Source organism: Notamacropus eugenii, chromosome 1 (genome assembly GCF_028372415.1).
Source record: "Notamacropus eugenii isolate mMacEug1 chromosome 1, mMacEug1.pri_v2, whole genome shotgun sequence".
NCBI classification, from domain to species: domain Eukaryota; kingdom Metazoa; phylum Chordata; class Mammalia; order Diprotodontia; family Macropodidae; genus Notamacropus; species Notamacropus eugenii.
Window position 1 is genome coordinate 527,321,403 of NC_092872.1, and position 22,026 is coordinate 527,343,428.

Sequence of the window (22,026 nt, forward strand, 5' to 3'; positions counted from 1 at the left end):
TTGCCAGTCTGACGAAGTTGTTTTAATTTTTTACTTGTCTAATTCTTAGTGGTTTCAATTAAGCCTTTTTTCTAATAGCTATTGATAGCTGAGGTTTCTTCCTTTTTAAAACTACCTGTATATATGTTTTGACCATCTGTTGGATGTACATTGTATATATATATTGACCATCTGTATCTGTTGGAATGGTTGTTATTCTTATATATTTGAATCAATTCCTTGAATGTTTTGTGTATCAAATCATCATGAGAAAAGGTTACTGCAAAAGTTTTGTCCCTGGTTTATTGCTTCCCTTCTAATTTTAATTATATTAATTTTTTTTGGTGCAAAGACTTACGATACTTTGTAAGTGTATGTGATCTATTTTACTGAAAAATTGAGTTACGTATAAAAAATTAACATGGACTCTCACTTCAAACTTTCAATTTAAAATAGGTGAGAAAACATAATTAAATACATAATAAACATCAAATTTTTTATATTGTATATACATTTTTATATACACAAATAAATTTGAGGATGAAGTGAAAGGAAATCTGGTTCATTGACTGTACAGGAAGTTTAGAGTCTTGATTTGTGACATTAGTGGGAGTAGTTTTCTGCCTCTTTCTCCATCTGTTATACACTCCCCTCCCCCAAATCTTTAACCCCCAATTCTGGCCCAGGTTGAAATGGAGGGTTGCAAGCCAAGAATTGTGATTAAGGTCTGGTGGAACCAAATCATATTGACCTAACTTAGTTAGACATTTTCTGTGTTAGTAACCTCAGTGCCCTTCTCTACCAGGCTTTTTGAGGTAAAGAAAAGAATAATAAATCATTTAAAATCAATATAAAGCCATTCTTTTGCCCTTTTTATTTACAAAGTGCTATTCAATTTTGGGGTGACATTAGAATTGAATAATATTCAACCCAACATTCAGAATAGGCAGAGGGATAAACTTCTGAAAGTTTTAATCATTTTTCTCTTACAGTACAGGGCCATGGATACCAATCCACTCTCTTTGTATGTTATGCACCCATTTTGGAATACTATAGTAAAGGTAAGACTATCTTATGTTTCTAATCTGTGCTGTAGCTTTTACTAGGCTATTTCTGTTCCAGCAATAGAGATGATATTTGGGAGATTTAAAAATTTACTTACTTGTAAGATGATAGAAAATGTATGTATTTCTGTATCTTAGCTGCTTTTGTTTTGCTTATTAAGTTGATAATGAGCTTTAACATTTAGTCACACATTTTTTAAACTTAGTATTGAGATCCCTAAGGGTCCTGGAAACAGATTACAAAGCTCTGAGTTTATTGACAGCTTTAGAGTGGACTGGATTGAGTTGATCTTCACATCTTGATTTAACTTACTGTGTTCTTTTCTATTAGCAGTTGGTAGAGTGCCAGACCTGGAATCAGGAAGGCCTGAGCTTAGATCCAACCATCGACACTTAGCTTTGTGACCCTATGCAAGTCACTTAACCCTGTTTGTCTCACTTTCCTCATCTGTAAAATGAGCTAGAGAAGGAAGTGGCAAACCAATCCAATATCTTTGCCAAGAAAATCCCAAATGGGGTCACAATGAGTTGGACATGGCTGAAAAATTACTTTACCACAAAAATTCTCTCATAACCAGCTTTTTTAAGAATTACCATAATGCTGGAAAAAGACTGCACCATTTCATTGATGACAGTGACTATCAGACAAATGCCAAAGGGGGCGTAGGTTATTAGATTTTTTTTCTTTTTTTTTTTTTACTTTCAAAAATAGGATGATGAGGATCATGCTGTAAAAAATTTAAAGGCTTTCTGACAACTCATCTGTATATTTATTCCTGAATATTAAAGAAAGGTTATCAATGATAAAATTTGGATAATAATTTTAATGCTCATTTTCAAGGACTAGCGTCATTTGCCAAACTAGTCTGAAGTGGCATTGGGGAGCAATGAGTATTGTGGCTCCTCAAATATGACTAGTGGTTCATGGGGTATGAATGCAACCAGTGCTGGGAAATGGGAGCTGAGAACACTGTGTCATTCATGTTTACTTGACTCTGTTTTTCAGTTATTTTACAAATCACTTTGGCTTTCATTTCTACCATTTTAGTTTTCTCCTTATAAGTAACATTAGTATTTCTTCCTTTAAAGTCCTTTCTCCCTACCTTTAAGGTCTTTAGATGTCTCACCACTCTGAGGATCCAGATATTCACATAATCTATACACCCACTGCTACTCTTATCCCAATTTTAGAATGAAAATATGGCTGAAAATAGTAGCTTGTGTGTAGATGTACAAACAAGCAGTTCTATCCTGCCTTATGCCTACATGATATTAAGAGTTGGTTCTTTGCCTGTTCATTTCAGAATTTCTCTGCAACATTTGCTTGAAGATAAATATCCCATCTCTAATTGATGCACAGCAGTTAATTTTGCTATAAGCCATAGTCCTTTGAAATTGTGCTTTGTTACATAATTTTCTTGCAATTTGTGTTTGTGGGGTGACCTGTAAGGTTATATTTCCATATTTTTCAACAGAGAAATTTCATATACTATTAAGAAAGCAAATATACTTTTCACAATCGTGGGATATATTTTTGTGCTTCATTATAGAACTTGTAAATGTTTCTTCCATTGAGAGGGAAAATATTCTACCTTTCTCTGTAGATATTCATTGGAACAGTGATCATATTTACCAAAGTATCTTGAGCCCAATGGAAAGTTTTACATAAATGTAAAATGAGAATACTTTTTTCTCCCTTTCTTATACCCCACCTCTTAACCATATCTTTTTGTAGTTATAATCATTTTTGATTTACTCAATGAGTGAAAGCATATTGAGAAGAGTGATAGAAAATTAAGATTGAAATACTAATATTAAAATTCTAATTGTATTAAAGCATAGACAGTTCATGTAAATTGAAGAAAATTTCTAAATTATCTTTTAAATTAGTGTTAATTATCTTAAATTAGCATATGCTACATATACACTGCACAACTTTTTATTCTGACTTATTTTTTTTTAATTAAAATAGATTTTCCCTACGTGGCTGGCTCCAAATTTGATAACCCTATCAGGCTTTCTGTTGCTTATATTCAATTTCTTACTTATGGCCTACTTTGATCCTGACTTTTTTGCATCAGGTAAGACTGTCATGGAGTCTAAATTTAAGTTACCTGTCTTTAAAAAAGAAACTAGTAAGAATTCCCACCAAAAAAACCATTTACACCCTCAAATTTCCACAAATGTGCTTATTTTCTGATTCTATTTAAGATGTAGCCTTTTATTTGATGATAAATTATGTGTCAGAACTTAATGCAGATATTATATGGTATTATGAGATAATTATTTTGTAATAAATATTCATTAGGATGTCAATAATCAGTGGTCACAAAATAATTTTAGACAGTTTAACTGAATAGTAGAGATTCAAGACAAATAAGGACCTTTAAAATTCTCAGTTAATGTCTGGAACTCGGTCAGTAATCACTTTTGCAATATGTAATAGAGTAATTAATATCACTAATATGACCTTGAGGTACTACTGTAATATCCCAACACATTACCTGAAGGAAAAAAAAGATTAAAATCTATTCAATATAGTTTTATTGTTGAATGTATTTTTGAAACTTGATAATCCATAGCTATCTTTCTAGGAACCAGGATATTTTAGTAACTAGGATTGATTATTCCTAAACCATGCCCCATATAATTTATTGCTATTTATGTTTAAGAAGGGATTTAGCTTTTTTATATTTCATAGAATCTCAAAGCTAGAAGGACCATTAGAGAGGCATCATGGCATAGTGGAATGATTGCTGGACTAGGAATCAGAATCTAGTTTATTATTCTGTGACCTGGGGCAAGTCATTAACCCTTTATGACACTGTTTGTACATTTGTAAATTGGAAAAAATAATACTAGTCTTGGCTAACTCAAAGTAATTGTGAAGATGAAATGTGATGATGTATGTACTTCAAAAGTTGAAATTTCTATACAAATGTAAGCATCAGGTACTCCATACTATTTAAATTTTTTTTAAAATTAGTATCTTTTGTGTTTATATTACAGCCATTTTGGGAAATTTCCATGCCTTCCCCCCAAGCATTGAATCTTCTTGTATCAAAAACCAGCTATGCAAAAATGGGGAATAGTGACTGAGTATGATAGCAGTTGTAACACTCTGCTTTTTTGTGAAGAGTAGGGAGATATACCTCCTTTTCTGTTCTTCCACAATGCTTTTCTTTTATAAATGGGGAAATTAAGACCTATAAAATTTAATTTACCTTCCACAAGTAACATAACTAGTGAGAGATGTGGGACTACAACTAAGTCCAGTGCTCTTTCTATTCCACTAGAAAAAAGAAAAAGAAAAAAGTGAAGCCAAAACATTTCCATTTGCCTTAATTTGGGAAGGTCCACTTATATTTATAGTGAAAATATTTTGGGTTTATTATATTAATAAAGTACTGTGATTGGAAAGAGGATGGTCAATAAACATTTGCTGTTTTCATATAAGCAATAAAGCCCTGTTCCCAAACATGATGGCTTTAGAAGAGCGTTAGACATTCTTTACATTCCAAGTGCACATTAGATCTTTTTTCATTCCAAGATAAGTAGTTTTTAGGGCAAAATGGAACTGGTGGTTTTGGATAATGAATGCAGTTTGACATGGTGAATAGAGAACTGGCCTCAGAGTCCGTAAGCCCTGGATTCAATTTGTATCTTTGACACATTGCCTGGGCAGGTTACTTTTAACCTTTCAGTACCTCAGGAAGTTCTAAACACAATTATTTTAGTATTTACTTCATTGGATCATTGTGGCATTGCAGTAGATAGATGTTAATTATATGATCTTGACATTATTTTTACTTTAATTCACTAATGGAAGCAAGTCTTATTGAAAATGTTTGTTATGGAAGAGTTGTTATGTCTTAAAGAGCATGTCTTTTGCTTTTCAGCACCAGGACAGAAGCATGTACCTGGCTGGGTTTGGACTGTAGTGGGCATCCTTAACTTTGTTGCTTACACTTTAGGTAAGATTGTGGGTCTCTGTAGTCTAATCAGGGATAAAACAATTATTCTCTTTCATTAAGGGAGGTCACATTTTTTCTTTTAGTGAATTAACTCTCCCACCTTATTAATTACACTTAATTCATCTTTTCCTGTGCCCAGGCTCTAGTATTTTAATGTTAGTAATAAATAGGGCCCCAGATCTTGTCCAAATAATTTATTACCAACCAGAACTTAAACCATTGAAGAATAAGGAAGAAAAATCTGTGGCTCTGACTCCTAGCAGAAATGACATTTATTTAATGCTTATTTAGTGAGTGCTCACTGTTTCTAAAGGAATCATGATGCCTCTTGAGATGTCTGTCTATCTGTTAATAACCATTGTATCTAGCAAGAAAGTATAGAAAACTTTGTTAATACCTATTCACTAGTTCTATATTTGTAGTAATTTGGATATGGGTTGGGCTGAAAATAGATTGCTAAAACAGTAAACAGAGAAAAGGATTGCCAAGGAAAGATTTGATATAAGAGAATAAAATGCCTTTTTAATATTGTAAGAACATGCATTTACAAATTAAAAAATGTGAAGGCAAAGTTTTAATATAGAACTTCAAAGTTCTGCTTTTAGGACTAGTCATTTGACAGGCTAATGGGAAATTGTTTTTCTTTATTAAAGGTAAAACTCTGGTAGGCATTTGTTAAGTGCCTTCTGTGTGCCATCCAGTAGGGATCAAAAGACAAAAGTAAAACAGTCCCTGGACTCAAGAAACTTATGACGTGGGGGTGTATATGTATTCAAAGGTGATTTTGGAGGAAAAGTCCTCATGTAGAGAAGATGAAGCTTGTGCTGAACCCTGAAAGAAATTAGGGACTTTGAGACAAGGAGGCAAGGAGAGAGCAGGTTCTAGGCATGGGAGCTAACTTGTACAAAGCCTCTGGTGGGGGGATATGTGTCATGTATGAGGAGCAACAGGAAGGTAACAGCCTAGGGACAGTATGAACTTGAAGTAATAAAACTGGAAGCCTTAAGATAAGTTCTTGGTTTTCACATATTCATGGAGGTCTTAAATAATAGATTCTACATTTTAGTTCATATGTACCCAATATCTTTGTGAAAATAACTGGTTAAGATGGTGGTGTCTGAGTACTAGGCGATGTTCTTTGTGGAAGATTGCTATTTTCTTCAGATTTAGTTGCTAATATGTTTGTTTAATTGTGGATTAAGCTTTTTAACCATAGGTGACAGATTTCATATTTGAGTTAATAAATGTTTTAATCCTAAACATTAATGGTAAGAGTTTTATCCTAGATGGAAATATACTCTAAATTATTACCTCTTAGTAACGTGTCTGATTTTTTTTAGTGACTCATAATAAAAGCTTTCTGTGTGCTTATGAAAATTTTGATTTATTTCTGTTTCTGTTCCAGATGGTGTTGATGGAAAACAAGCTCGTAGAACCAACTCTAGCACCCCTTTAGGAGAGTTATTTGATCACGGACTAGATAGTTGGGCATGTGTTTACTTTGTAGTGACTGTATATTCCATCTTTGGACGGGGAACAACGGGTGTCAGCGTTATTGTTTTATATTTCCTCTTATGGGTAGTCTTGTTTTCTTTCATCCTGTCCCACTGGGAGAAGTATAATACAGGAATTCTCTTCTTGCCATGGGGATATGACATTAGCCAGGTGGTAAGTTGATGTTTTGCCTTAGTTTCTTTCATTTTGCAGCTAAACATTTAAAAAAAATAATATTTTATTCCTCTACCCTAGTTACATGTGAAGACAGTTTTTAACATTAATTTTAAGAGAATTTTGAGTTCCAAATTTTCTCTCTCCCCCTCACCCCCTAAGCAATTTGATACAGGTTGTACATGTTCAGTCATGCAAAGCATATTACCATATTTGCTGCTAAACATTTTTAAAGCCTTGTCATTCCTTTTACTATGTGAATGATGTGGTTCAAGTTATTTTTGCCTGAATTGGTACAAATGTATCTGTGCTGTCCTTTTTACTCTGTCCCTGACCCTTTCACTGAGCAGGAAGCTTTATTCCAAACTTTTCTTACTGTAAGCTTGCTTTGAATTCCCTTTGCCTTTTGAATTCCAGCTTTTTGATCTATTTCTCTACCTGTTCCCACCTAAAACTCCAATCAAGAAGTAGGAGTATATTTTGGGGATAATTAGTTGGGAATAGAAATCATCGTCTTATAATGTCATCATATATGTAGAGATATTATAGAGATTTTGTAGATAGCTGTCTGTTGTTGAATTATATGGAGATGAAAAGCTTCATGTATACTATATTTGAGTTAAAAATGGCTTTAAGAAAAAACACCTTGAAACTTTTTAAGATTGATAGTCCAACTTTTATTTTAATAAAGCTTTTTAATTAGATTTATAATACAGAAAAGAAACTTGACTTGCAAACTTTCAAGCTGTTAATTTCTCTCTATGCTTTTGTGTGCATTTTCCTTTCAGACCATTTCTGTTGTCTACATAGTGACTGCAGTTGTGGGAGTTGAGGCCTGGTATGAACCTTTCCTGTTTAATTTCTTATATAGAGACCTATTCACTGCAATGATTATTGGTAAGAAGCTCCATGTTAAAGCCTATCTTAACCACCACCTCTTTTGTTAAAAGCCCATGTTTTTTATTATACATCCCCAAATTCCCTTATGATTACAGCTGCTGTTATTAAAGATAAAAGTTAGCAAAATGTCTCAGTAAAATGTATCATACAGATTTGGACAGTTTTCACAGAATCTTAGTCTTATTATTTAAAACAACCACCACCACCAACACAAAAGCAACAGAATCTTTGTATTTCAAGTACAAAAACAGATTAATTTAAATCCTGGACTTAGACTAGATTAGTTTGAAAGTAGTTAATCTATTTTTTTTACCCCAGTTTTTATTGCTGAAAGAGGATTTAGTTGGAGGCCAGATTTGTCCTGGTATTGAATTTTAAAGCCACACTTACTTGCACCATTAACTCTAAAGATATTTTAGAGATTTTTATTGTATATTTCTTCCAAAATTCAGCTGCCTGTTCCTTTCTTCTTAAGTACCCCACCCAGATTTTTTTTCTTTTTTCTCTACCCTCCTGAATCTTGATTGCTTTTTGTGCTACCTAAAACTGCACTTTGAAAACTTAAGAGGCAGAAAGACATGTGTTTTGAGTATTTTCTTGGTTCTTTGCTCCAAAATAACCAAAACACATTTTGAGAAAAAAAGTTTTTTTGTACCATAGTGCTGCCCACCCTGAAAACATATGACTATTTCCATAATCTACTCTTTGACAGAACATTTTTGGGTGCTTGTGGTGACTAGATAATCTTAACTGGATGACATTCCAACTTTTTGCCACTTTTTCCCATGATCTCAATCAGTGTGAGTTAAGCAGTTCGTCTTATTGGAGAGATGTATTAAATTTTAAAGATAACAATATAAGGACCTTTTTACCCTGTGAGCCACATTTCAGAATATTAGCTGCATTAGGTACCATCCAAGGAGAGGTCTGTAGTTACCTTACCTTTCTGAGTTAGTTTTAAGCCCCTGCCCTCACTCTTAACCAACACATTCCTGAATAGCTAGCCATTTGTACACCACATGATTTAGGGACTAGACCCTCTTCCTCAGTGGCTTAATTATAGAAAGAAGTGGCTTAAGGATTAGTGGAGAGAAATAAGATGTTGGTTAGGATGAGAATGGCAAATTCTAGTTCTTATTTTTCCATAGTGAAGACTGCCTCTGGTTCTGTGGGGCTGTTCATCAACCTTTTGCCTCTCTTTTTTGGCTTACCTCCCTCTACCTCTCTGTCATCCACTCTTATACACCTATTCTCTATTGATAGCAGTTTAGAGTATCAATTTGTACTGAAGGGTACATCTGCCTATTTTATAATTAAATGTATGAAGAGTGAAGCTTTTTTCCAAGTATGGGTAGTGCTTATATGTGAATGGAAAGGAGATATATATGAATATGGAATTTCAATTATTCTGTCTAGTCATGCTTATAAACCATCAAAATGTTTTAAAAATACAACATTTTGGCAAATAGTAGCTGAATGAATCAGGTTAAATAAATATTATAGTCAAAATATAAATCACTGCATTGAGATTCACTCACGTAAAAAAACTTTATGAGTGTCCTAAAAACGTGCACATGCTAGACTGTATTACGTTTGTCCATTTGTGTATGTTTGATGTGGGTTGTACAGTAAAAGTAAAAATTGGTTATGATATTTCTAGTCATAAAGCCTATGAATACCATACTGCATTTATAAATAAGCAAAAATAGAATCCATTGCAGACCATGTGTTCCAAATTTTAGTTCAGAAATTATAATTACAATGCACTCAGGTAATAACATCTTTAGATGCCATGTGTCTTTTTGATAAAATTTCTATTAGTTGAGTTCCATTCATTCTTCTATACATTGCAATTTAAATTACTTATTTGTGGTCCCATTTTGAAACGCATCTGGCGATGTTTTGTTACTATTGTGATCACACCAGTGATACACACTGGTATCTCACCATATCATGGTTCTTGTTTCTGTGCTTCTAGACTACATTATCATTGAGAATTTTGACATGTTTCTTAGACCCTTGAGAGAATCTCCATGAAATGACAGGACCATTATGTTTATATTGGTGAAGTTGCAAAAGTATTTTTAATGTCTTTAGACATTTAAGAGCCATAAGATGGGCATCTTTCTAGCAGTGCTCTTTGAGATATATTTTAGTATATTCTGTATGTCTTCAGTTTTTTCCTTATCTTCTCTTCTCTGCTCCTTTTTAGAAGACCATATTTTTTTTTTTGCTATCTGTTGAATGGTTTTATGTTGCCTATTTTATTTTAATGACAATTAAAACCTCTTTAATTATTAAAGCAGATTAATGGAATTACATATTTTTACTTTAAAAACTAATTTAGGTTGCTTTTTACTTTCAACTGGTTTTTTTTTCAATTGATATTTTTCTGAGTTATTGATTTTTAGTAGAGAAAAAGCCATTTTACCACAGAACTGAAATTGGTAGTAACATTTGGTTTGTCTAGTAACATTCCTTGAAATGTATTGGTAAATGCCAGCACTTTTCAGGGAACATAAGGCGTGTTCATAATGATAAAGATTTGTATCTACATGATTTTTAGAAAGTAAGTAGCATTTTTCATCATGAGCTGATGAAATTTCTGACTTCCAAGATAAAAGGTTTGGAAGAGGAACACAGGCTAATGTAAAGAATTCAAGATCTGAAGTCACAGGACCGAGTTTGCTCTGCTTCCTTGTAGCTCTGTCATCATACACATGTCACTCAGCTGTCCTGGAACTCAGTTTTTTCATCTGTAGAATGAGGGAGTAGGACTAGATGATTTCTAAAGGAAGTCCCTTCCAGCTCTAAATCTATGAGCCTGTGATCTTATGGTGTTGGTTTTGGATTCTTTTTGTTTTGGTGCTTTGTTTATTAAGATTTTTTGGTCCCTTACCCTGGCATTAAAAATGCAGTCACTTCTACTTACATTCTATATCAGACAATGTAGCATTTTTTTATAACATTGCTAATGTTTTCACTTTGTTACAGATCATGAAAAAGGTAAAGGGAAATTGTGGGCTAAGCAGTCAGTGGCTCTCTATAAATTGTCAATCCAACAATAATTTTTAAAGCACTTAGTGAATATCTAGCACTGCGGGACCATAAAAGATGTGGGAGTAAGACATCATCCCACAGAGTGGCCAAGTTCTATCTCTCATCACTCCTCATCTTCCTGGCTTTTTGGCCTTTCATATGTACTTTTGCCACCAATTTGTGGTGAGGGTGGTAAGAAGAAGAGTATGAGGAGTAGGGAAGAATATTTGTTCAAAGACAGGCACATTGACAAATAGTGGTGGTTGAGGGCAGACTGTGCCCTGATGGGCGACAGGCCCTAACATACCACCTTATCATTTGAGTGGTGCATCTTGCTAACTTAAGTTTGATATTACAAATAAGGCTGGGAATATTTGAGGAAGTATTGGAGATAAGTGTGTAGATTCCCTTTATAAGGTTTGACAGTGAAGAAAGGAGAGAAATTGGAGTAGAGCTAGAAGGGATGGTAGAGTAGAAGAGGTTGAGGGAAATTTTTTTAAGACAAGTGACACCTAGGTACGTTAGTAAGTAGAGAAGAATGTTATTTAGAAAACTGTTTTCTTTTTCCTCATATCCAAACTGTTGTTCAGAAGTGTTTTCCTCTTCATGTCATAGATAGGACTCTGGGTTTTTGAAAATGATGGTTGATGAATACAGACTCACAGGTCTACCAAGGTGGAAAGGTTTTGAATAAGGGCTGGGTGAAGGAATGATGTCTGTGTAGGAGCTAGCCTAGTCAAGTTTAGAGGTTAGCCACTGAGTAATGCATTTATTTTGGCCATAGTAGTTCATGAAACAATTTACTAAGGCCCAGAGGCAGTTGCAGCTTTTGTCAGTGGAACGAGTACTCACACAAATGAAATCAGAGCTTCTTGAAGTAAGTGAATTGTAAGCAGGAATCATGTTCTGCTTAACTTTGTACCTCTCTCAGTGCCTGACTTAGTGCTTTGTACATAATAGTAAAGTAAAAAGATTTTTTTATTTGAAATTAATGATATAAAACTTGTTTACATTGTTAGACTTGAATGAAAATTTATAATTTAAAATATCTTTCCCTTTTAGGATGTGCAGCATGTGTGACTCTGCCAATGAGTTTATATAACTTTTTCAAGTAAGTTTAAAAAAAATATATTTAAATTGAGGGGAAAGGAATTTTAAGATTATTCGTATAGATCTACTTAAATAAATTCATGTTTATTATCCTTTTCTTTGAGAAGAGGAAACTTGACATAAATAGAAAGTCAGGAAGACCTATATTCCAATCCTGTTTCTGATAACTACTTGCTATGTACCCCAGAACTAGTCACTTAACCTCTCAGAGGCCCAGTCAACTCTCTTGGAGAAGGAGAATAGTACAAGACTAGAAGGTGTAGAGAAGGTGCTGTTCTGCATTGGTAAAATAAGTACCTTACCAAGAACACCTTATAACGATTAAATTACAGATTTAGTTAAAAAAATTTTTTTTTCTTCATGGGACTTATAACCATTTTGAAAAGCATATGAGAACTATGTTTTGATTAAAGCTCCAAAAATATCCTGGGGAAAAAGAAAGAGGACATGATTTCCTCTTGACTTTTTATAAATCTTGCCCTAGTGCTTTTTAAGAGGCTTATGGCAAGGCTGACAGCTATTTCATAGAATCATATAACTGGAATGGACCTTAGAAGATCATTTAGTCCATCTGTAACACTTAATAGATAGAGAATGTCACTGAGGCCTAGAGAGGTTGTGTGCTTTTTCTAGAATTTATGTTGAGCTTCTCTAGTTCTCTTGTCTTTTATCCAAAATTTTTTTTATTTGTTGGTATTCTCATTATGAGTCTTTGATCAACTAAAACTTTAAAGAAGAATCATTTACAGCATTGCTGTGACCTGTTTTGATTTTTCTTGGCAACTTTGGGCACACCTACACCAAAAGGTGTTATTTGGGCCTCTGAGAGGTTAGGTGACTGCTGTATTACCATAATGGATTGAAGATGAAAGACTTCTACACTTGGGCTACTCCAACAGAGCTTCTTTTTTTTTTTTAATTCTTTTTTTTTAAAATTTATTCGTTTTCACTTTTCTATAATCACTTCCATAAGTCTTAGATTTTCTCCCCTTCCCTGTCCCCCTCCCTTCCAAGACGGCATGCAATCTTATACGGGTACTACACATACATTCTTATTAAATACATTTTCTCATTAGTCATGTTGCATGGAAGAATTTAAATGAATGGGAGAAACTATGAGAAAAACTCAAACAAAACAAAACACGGAGAAAATGTTCTTCATTCTGCTTTCCAGTTCCATAGTTTAGAGCTTTTTTTCTGTAAAGAAAGGAGAGAGATGTGTGGATTTGAAATATGATCTGATCCTTCTCTGATGCTCACTATTTTTGTGACCATGGGCAAGTCATTTAATCTCTCTGGGCTTTGGGTGTCCTTATCTGTAAGATAAAGAAGGTTGGACTAGCTGATATCATCCAGCTCTTAAATCCTGTGATTCAGTTTGCAGGTGGGAGGGTGATAATCAGGTTAGGAAGGGAAAAGGGAGAAAGAAGGAAAACTGCTAAATTTGTTTTGTCATGCCAGTTAAGTTTTTGTGAGGATTGATATCTTCCCAGAGGTTGGGAGATGCTGAGGGTAGAGACCTTGAAGAAGATTCAAGACAAAGGCCTTCTAGCTCTTCCTTTATTTATAATTTAGATAGTGAAGAGGTAGACACATGTGCCTTAGAAAGCACTGCATGTAGCTTCAGAAATCATCCAGTCTACTTCCCAGATGGATTCCCCAAATCCAGAAAGATGACATGACTTCCCCAAGATTATTACCTGAGGATGTCAGTGTCACAGGCAAGACTGAAATCCAGGTCTTCTGGTTCTCAGTCTAGTGCTTTTTCTTCTCTACAGTTTTTGTACTATCATGATCAAATTTTAGAACTTTAAGACCAAGAGCTGAAGAAATATTCTCAATTTTCTTCATATCAGATGTTGACACTTTACTTGTATGGAACCAGGTCTCCTTGATGTGAAACACTTTTCTTTCTTGATCTTTAACTTCACACAATGTTGCCACATTAATAAATGCCTTTAGAGGGTCCTTCATAAAAATACTTTGCCATCTTTGGTAGCAAAAGTCTACTTACCAATCTTGGAGAAGTTTTTTGGGTTGGTTTGGTTGTGTCTCTGTTGGGTTGGGCATGTTCATAATCTTTCCAGTCTATTGAAGCATTTAGCTTTGGAGGCATGGCTTTTAAACATGACACTATCCATGCTAAATATTTACTGATAACACTAGTATTATTATTATTATTATTAGTAGTAGTAGTAGTAGCTTAAGGAGGAACTTGTTTTTGAAAAGAATTGAAAAGTAGGCCCCAAGTAAGATAAGATGTATTTAGTGCCATTAATAAATTGAAGGATGGGTTTTTTTTGTCATGTTTTGTCTTTATTATTTTATAAAGGATTATAGTATCATAGATTTAGAGCTGGAAGGGACCTTGGACAACCTTCTCCAAGTTACAAGCCCTACATTTTGCCCTATAGGTGGTATAGGTGGTAAGGAGCAAAGGTAAAATTTGAACCCACGTCCTCTGACAAATCCAGTTCCCTTTCCCTTGAATTGTGTTGCCTCTTGATCAAGACTGTCTGATGAAAGGAGTGCCCATTTAGCCTGTTACTTAGCTTGCTGTTTGCTTGTTATATTTTTTTCAAATCTTAGGTGAAAAAAGTATCTCTGATTTAAACAATTGATCAATTGGAAGAAAGTTTGCTCTTTAATTTGGACACGAAGGTCTTTTTTTTCTATGAGTCTACAGGTTAATAGAATGTAACATTTTTTGAATTCTATTTTCTCAGAATTGATTATTATCTATAACCTTTATTTCCTGTTTTTCATAAAAAATGCCTGAAATTTATTTATATAGCACTTCAAAAGTTTGCAAAATGCTCTGTCTTTCATTCTCCCTCTCTCCCTCTCCTCTCCTTCTTTCTTTTTCTACACACACACACACACACACACACACACACACACACACACACACCCACCCACACCCACACACACCCTCTCAATCTTACAATAGAAAAATAGTGGATAAAAAACACATTGTTTAGACTAACAGTTTTCAAACGTTTTCATCTTAAGATCCCTTCATACTTTTAAAATTTATTGAGGACTCACCCAAAGAATTTTTGTTCATGTGAGCTATATTTTTTGATACTTATCCTATTATAAACTAAAGTATCTTAATAATATTATAAAGATAGATTAACTTTATGGACCCCTGTGAAAGAGTCTCAGAGAATGCTGTGGGTCCCTGGAGACCACAGTTTAAGAACTATTTGCCTAGGCCTAGAATATTATATGTAACTTAATAGGCAGTCCATTGAGATAATCTGTCTATATTCATATTTTGGATAGATGCTATAGGTGGACAATGACCTGGGCCTAGAATTGAGGTGGAATACATTTGGGAAACTTTACAATGCTTTTTAGTTATTCCAGACTGCTTATTGCAAAAGTCCATCTTTTTAACACCAGTATTTCTCCTGAAGTGTTATACAATGGTAATTCATGGGACAGTTCAGTGTTCTAACCATCAAAATGATAAATAATGGAAAGATGTTTAGTGGGTCTGGGGAGGTTGTAGCTGCTGCCAGTCATGATTTGTTCAAGAGAACAAGATACACATGTATCTAAAAAAGGGAGTAGGCCGGGTAGAGAGCAATAATGAGAGAAAACATATGAACAGACCTGTGTGTGATAATTTGTTTCTGAGATACTGCGAAAATTGGAGGATGGCCTCCAGTGTCTTTGGGTTCTATGGAGAAAATAGGGAAAGACATGGACAAAAATTATATAGGATGAGGTTGTAGAGGAAATGTCTACACTTTGGTCTATTAGAGATCTGCTCAGATCCAAGGAGTGCCCAGCTTATCTACCATCCCTTCCCTGACTGAGGAACTCTATCAGGTACAGTAGAAATCTGGAATTCTGTGGGGAGGAGTACAAAGGTGGAGACTTGTTCCCTTGAAAGTTCAGATCTTCATGTATCCTTGTGTTTTATGCATTCCTTATCCTGTACTGTTTGCTACAACCTTATTCTTGCTGAGTGTTTGAATGAAAGCATTTAAAATTACACTTTATTGAGGACTTTTTTACATTACTGTATAACACTTTCATTCCTAATATCTCCACCATGATTTTAGTTCTTATCTCTCCTGGATTGTTTCAGTAGTCCCCAGGGGCACGCTGACTGCTCTTCTTTTGGTCTTCAGTCTAACTCTCCTCTCCCCAACCAGTCATTCCTACTGTAATGTGACTAATCTTTCTAACACACAGTTCTGACTATGGTACTCCCTTTTCTTTTTTAAACCTCTAGTAGTTCACCACTGCTGTCAGATTTCAGACTCTTGAGCCTGGCATTTAAAGCCCTCCCCAGTATGGTCCAGATCTTTCCTTCTCACTTTTTTTCTCACTATAACCTTAAACCTATGCTACACTCTAGCCAAACTGGATAGCTTGTAGTTCTTTGAATAGATTTTGTTCCCTCCTTCTGTGCCCTGGTTTCTTCTGTTCCCTTTATTTGGAAAGCCATTGGTTCAATTTCCTTTCAAGATCTTGGGATGATCATGGGAAATAGGTCTGGAAGGGAATGTATAGACCATGTGGTCCAAACCTCCACCTGTTCCTTAAGCTCAAATGCTGCCTTCTAATTCAGAATTATTTCTCCTCTAAATCCTAGAAACACTTTGTAGCTCTTTAATTTAAAAACAAAACAAAAAAAGAAACTGGATCATTGAGTTCATCTGTGTAAGAAACTCATACTGTAGAAACTTCCTTCACAGATGCAGATTAGCAACTTGCTTATAAATTTTATAGGCATGGAGAATTGCCTGGAGATTCTGAAAGGTTAAATGATTTGCCCATAGTCACAGTTATTTTGCGTTAGAGGCAACACTTGAAACCATCTTTATCATTGAAGATCATGCTTCTATTCATTATACCCTCCTCTTTTTCAACAGCACTTGTCAAATTTCTTTGTATACATCTCTTGTTTTCTCTACTAAATTAATTGAATTCAGAGATTCCTATCTTTATCCTTGCATCTTGTACTTCTCCTAGTACAGTGCTTTGCACATATAAGCATTTAATAGATTTTTTTTAGTAATACAGTAGAAAGATCATTGAATTAGGAGTCCAAAGCCTTATGTGCTTATCTTGGGCTGCTACTTACTAGCTCTATGGCTGTAGGCAAAGCACTTGAATCTTTCTGCCCCTCTTTTCATTTCATAAGTGGCAGTAAGAGTTGTTGCGCATGAAATAAGATGTTTGTGAAAGCACTTAGAAAACTGTCAAGTGTTATATGAATACATATGGTGGTATTTGTTGAACGGACAAATTGTAATAATATTTTTTGTATTTCCAGGGCCTACAGAAATAACACCTTGAAGCACAGTTCCATCTATGAAACAATGCTGCCCTTTGTTTCTCCATGTTTGCTTTTCATTCTGAGTACAAGTTGGGTCCTCTGGTCACCATCAGATATTTTAGAGAGACATCCTAGACTCTTCTACTACATGGTTGGAACAGCTTTTGCCAACATCACAGTGAGAATTTATTCTTCATCTAAATCATGATAACATAAGAAGACTATTAGAATTTTATATCAACTATAGAAAGTAGCTGGTACAAGAATAAATTAATTTTTAAGAAAAAAACTTGATTTTAGGACTTCTTGGTCAGCCAAAACAAAATGAAAATTTCTTCATTTTTATGGGCAGTTGAAACCAAGAGAGTTAGAATAACTGGGGACTAGAACAAAATTTTGAGAGTTTTTCTTTTGGTATATTTCCTTAACCATTTACAAAACAATGTTCAACTTCTTGTTAGGATAATGTTACTAATGCTGTGTTCCAACATCCCATAGACATCTGGTGGTGTAAAGGAAAGAGTGCTGGCTTGGAGTCAGAAAGAGCCTAATTCAAATCCTGCTTCAGACAGTTGGTGGCTGTGTGACCTGTCAGACAAATCACTCAAATCTATAAAAAGGGAATAGTAGTTCCTACCTCATAGGATTGTTGTGAGCATCAAATGAGATAACATATAAAATGTTTTACAGATCTTGAAACTATAATAAATATTAGCTCCAAGCTAATGTTATTGAATATTAACTAATCTGTTCAAGCTTAATTATGAGTTTTGGTTTGAAGTTGTTGCACAACTTTTTTGTGTGTAGAATTATTGTAGATTATTGTAGAATTATATTTGTGTTCAAGTTTATATCCTATTCTAACTATAGTTTAAAAACTCATTTAAATATATATGATTATAGACAAATATTTCAGCAGATACTTGAGTTTATTGATCTAGTTGCAACAAATGCTTTCTCTGGTGGCTCTATATGTTAATAGAAAAGCCCTAAAATAAAGCACATGATATTATGCTCTTTGGGTTGTGTTAGAGTGAGGAAGAGAAAAGGGAAATGAGTTGAACTTTTTCACCAGTCTTCTACTTCTCTTTGTTATTATCTTCTTGAGAACATATTTTCTTGGGTCTCCTGTTGTGCCTTCCCTTTCTTACCAGAAAATCCTCCCCAACTTAATGGAAAAAAACAGGAAATAAACATTGAATATTTACAAAAATTCAGCGTGTACTTGGTTACAAAGAGACCCTAGATAAATTTTCAAAAGATAAATTTTATATTAATAGATAATGATACAATACAATTATAAATAATAAATATATTTGAAGCATATAATTATATGAAAACTAAAAATTATTTGTTTAATAACAAATTATCTAGCAGAGAGCAAAAACATAACAGAGTCTGCAAAAAGATTTGAGGTGTAACCAAAGCAGTTTTTGTAGGTACAGCTATAGCCCTGATTTATATTAATGAGAGGAAAAAGTAAATCAGCATTTAAAATGATTAGAAAAAGAACAAAGTAACACATTAGAGAAAAATAGAACAAGGGAAGTAATCACAACCAAATCAGAAATTAACAAATTAAAAACAAGAATAATTAAGTGATAAAAGAGGGGGTTATTGGTTTTTTTTTTTTTTTGAAAGTTCTGGGAAAATCAAATACTACAATTAAGAATGAAAAAGGGCAGAACACAATGAATGTCAAAGATTTTTTAAAATTACATGGGATTGCTATAAATATGTTTGCTAAAAAAATGAAAATTAAAGTAAATGGGTAAATATCTACAGGAAAATTCTTTGCTGTTTTGAGCTGAAATCTGTCTCCTTAGAATTTGCACTTAGATTTATCTTCTGGAGCAACATAGACTGAGCCATAGCATGTTAGTACTAGAAGGAAGCTCAGAGATCATTTAATATGACTCATTAATTTTTTACCAATGAGAAACTAGAGAGGTGAGTTTACATGTCTGAAGTCACATAACTGTTAAGTGGTACGCTCTTCTGTAGTTCTCCCCTATTCTCTATTCTCTTATAGGAGAAACTTCCTTGTATTTTATGATTTCCAACTTAAGTCTTATTTTAAATTTAATTATTTGTTTTCAGTTTTCAACAATCACTTCCATAAGCCTTAAATTTTCTCCTCCTCCATCTTCTCTCCTTCCCCTAGATGGCTTGCAATTTTATATGGATTCTACACATCCATTCTTATTAAACACATTTTCACATTAGTCATATTGCATAGAAGAATTAAAATGAATGGGAGAAAGCATGAGAAAAACCAAACCAAACCAAAACATAACACAGGAGAAAATAGTCTGCTTCATTCTGCATTCCGATCCCATAATTCTTTCTCTGGATGTGGATGGCATTTTTCCTCAGGAGTCCCAGCTTAAGTCCTAAATTCAATTGTTATATCTCTGTATCATTTTCTCCTTGGTCTTTTCTTTTCCAGTCATAGTAGAACAACTCAATTTCTAGATTAGAGTTCTGGTGATTAGCGAAAAGAACCTCATGATCTATGGAATTCTCTGCTTATAATTACAGTGATATTTAGAATATGGAACAATAGTTCTTTGGGAGTGTAATTTGTGGTTATTTAAAACCACTAATTTCTGTATTAACAATAATAATAGAGTAGAATCTTCAAGCTATACAGTAATTATATCTCTTCATTAATAATTATTTGAAACATGCTACATAACTGATGTTTTGTAAGAGAATGAAAGTAGCATGATGCAGTGGGAGAAGAGCTAGATTTGGATTTTCTACCTCTTGACAACTTGTGTGTCCTTGAACAAGTCACTTAACCCTTCTGGTCATTAGTTTCCTCTTCCAAAAAATAAGGAATTAGATTAAGTAATCTCTGAGGTCCTCTCTTCCTCCATGGTCCTCTGGAAAAGGTTGGCTTGATCCAAGCTCCATTTCCCCAAACTCTTAACCTTTTGGAATATGCATCATCTAACAGAATTCATCCCCCGTACCTTCTTCCTCTAAAGAGAGAAGGGAGAATTATGGATAGGAAATGTATACTTCAGACGTTTTTGCTATATCAGTTGAAGGGGGTTGGTTGAGTTTGGTGGTTTTCTTTTGATTTGTTTCAAGGAAAGTTTCATTAGTGAAGGGCTGTATGAGGAAATAACTGAAGCAACAAAACAAAGCAACCATAAAACTAGTGAAAATCCGGCTGTATTCTGGGGAAAATAACAGTTTTCCCTTTTTAGAAACTAGATAATACAAAAATGCATGTTCAGGGAATAGTCCATATTTTAGGATTAGCATTGGAAGTGCATGTCTCATTGAATTGTTTTTCTCCTCTCTTTTAAGTGTCGCCTTATCGTGTGTCAGATGAGCAACACAAGATGCCAGACTTTGAATTTGCTGCTTGTACCTTTGGCCCTCGTCGTTCTTTTGGTGTACTTGCAATTATCTCCTCATGTGGAAACCATTCTTCTGTACTTACTAAGCATTATTTTTACTTTGGCACATGTCCATTATGGAATACAAGTGGTGAGTGATCTTTTGGAAGATTTGGTTATACTCTAAAAAAAATTATTTTGAAAAAGAGAAGACTTACATAGAGGTGCATATGAGCAATAGAGAGGTACAGTAAGGCCTCATCTGAAATTCCTCAAGTGTCATAAGTTCTATATTTCATTAGACCCTACTTTGTCCCATGGGAGTAACTGTTGAAAGCTGTGCCTTTAGTTCACATGCAGTCTTGTCACCCTGAATTAACTTTGAGGATGGTCTTGGTGTCAGAATGTATGTCCATTGACCATAGCCTTAGCCTAGTGAAGGTTGGATCTGCTCCTCACTTGCTTGATGACAGGATGATTGATGTTTAAGCCATAGTCACTCTCAGAACATCTGCTAAATCATAAAAGAGCATCTGCAGTTGTTGGCTTGTGGTACTGACACTGATAAAATATCAATCCTTGAAGTATTTAGTTATCATACCAACTGAAATTGATATTTTTTTAGCTCCATCAAAAATTCTTATGAGGAAATAGTGCTTCTGATTTTCAATAGAAATCTGTGCATCATGCTGGAGAATGTAGAGGCATTTCTCTTTTTCCCCCCTGCTTTTGCTGTTTTCAAGCACTGCTACAAACATGTATTAGAACAGACATTCTATCTGCTTTACTCCTCTTTGAGTGGAGTTTCAAACTAATGGGTATATTTGTTGGGGAGTACATTATCTTTTAGTTATCAGGGAATTCTTATAATCCTATGGATCTTCCAGTGATCCTTTGCCTTTTGTCCATTCTTAATGCTCTTAGCACCTTCTGCATCCCCTTTTGTCCCCCACATCCCACTCCTCCAGTGCCTTTTCTTGGAGATTACCCTTGTTATGTACATAGATGTTTTTCATGTTTTTTCTTCTGTTAAAATGTGAGCTTCTTGAGGGTAGGGATCCTATTTTATTTTTCTTTATATCCCCTTTGTCCAGCAAAGGGTCAGGCACATGGTAAGTGGTTAATTCTTGTTGACGGATTTCATTTCAAGATTTCTGGTGAAGTGTGATTTCATTGGAGTCATTGAGATATTAAAAAAAGTCTTTAATTTAGGGCTTCAGTTTAATAACTGATTTTTCAGGCAAAGTTCTGTAGTTCAAGTGTTGAGTTTTGTAAAATATTGGTGTTAGAGGTACTGTGAAATACTATATATGTTCTTCAATGAAGAAGTAGAATTAAATTTACAAAAGAGGCTAATTATGGAATAGTTATATTCACACTATAGTAATCCTAAATAACCTTTTGAAAATAGCTTTCATTTGGAGTTGCACAAATATATAAATATAGTTTTTATAAGAAACTACTATAAATCTTACTAAAACATAGCCTAGGGCCTAAATGTTTACAATAAGTTAATTTTAAAATATATAGTGTCTATATATAGATAAATACATAGACACATACACACACACATATATAAAATTGTTTTAAAACTTTAGTTCTATTATTTAATGATTGAAATAGAAATAAATTGGCATAGA

The 22,026-nt window shown here is 34.1% G+C and overlaps 1 protein-coding gene across 1 annotated transcript in view; it reads left to right on the top strand.

Annotated features, from left to right (window-relative positions):
- The window catches only part of SELENOI (selenoprotein I), a 50,007-nt gene that overhangs the window by 20,442 nt on the left and 7,539 nt on the right, over positions 1-22,026 (top strand). The window contains exons 2-9 of the mRNA XM_072633943.1: positions 972-1,040; positions 3,016-3,124; positions 4,943-5,017; positions 6,423-6,685; positions 7,474-7,582; positions 11,687-11,735; positions 17,031-17,211; positions 20,355-20,537. Of these exons, the coding sequence (XP_072490044.1) occupies positions 972-1,040; positions 3,016-3,124; positions 4,943-5,017; positions 6,423-6,685; positions 7,474-7,582; positions 11,687-11,735; positions 17,031-17,211; positions 20,355-20,537 (1,038 nt within the window). The remainder of the gene's footprint in view (positions 1-971; positions 1,041-3,015; positions 3,125-4,942; positions 5,018-6,422; positions 6,686-7,473; positions 7,583-11,686; positions 11,736-17,030; positions 17,212-20,354; positions 20,538-22,026) is intronic.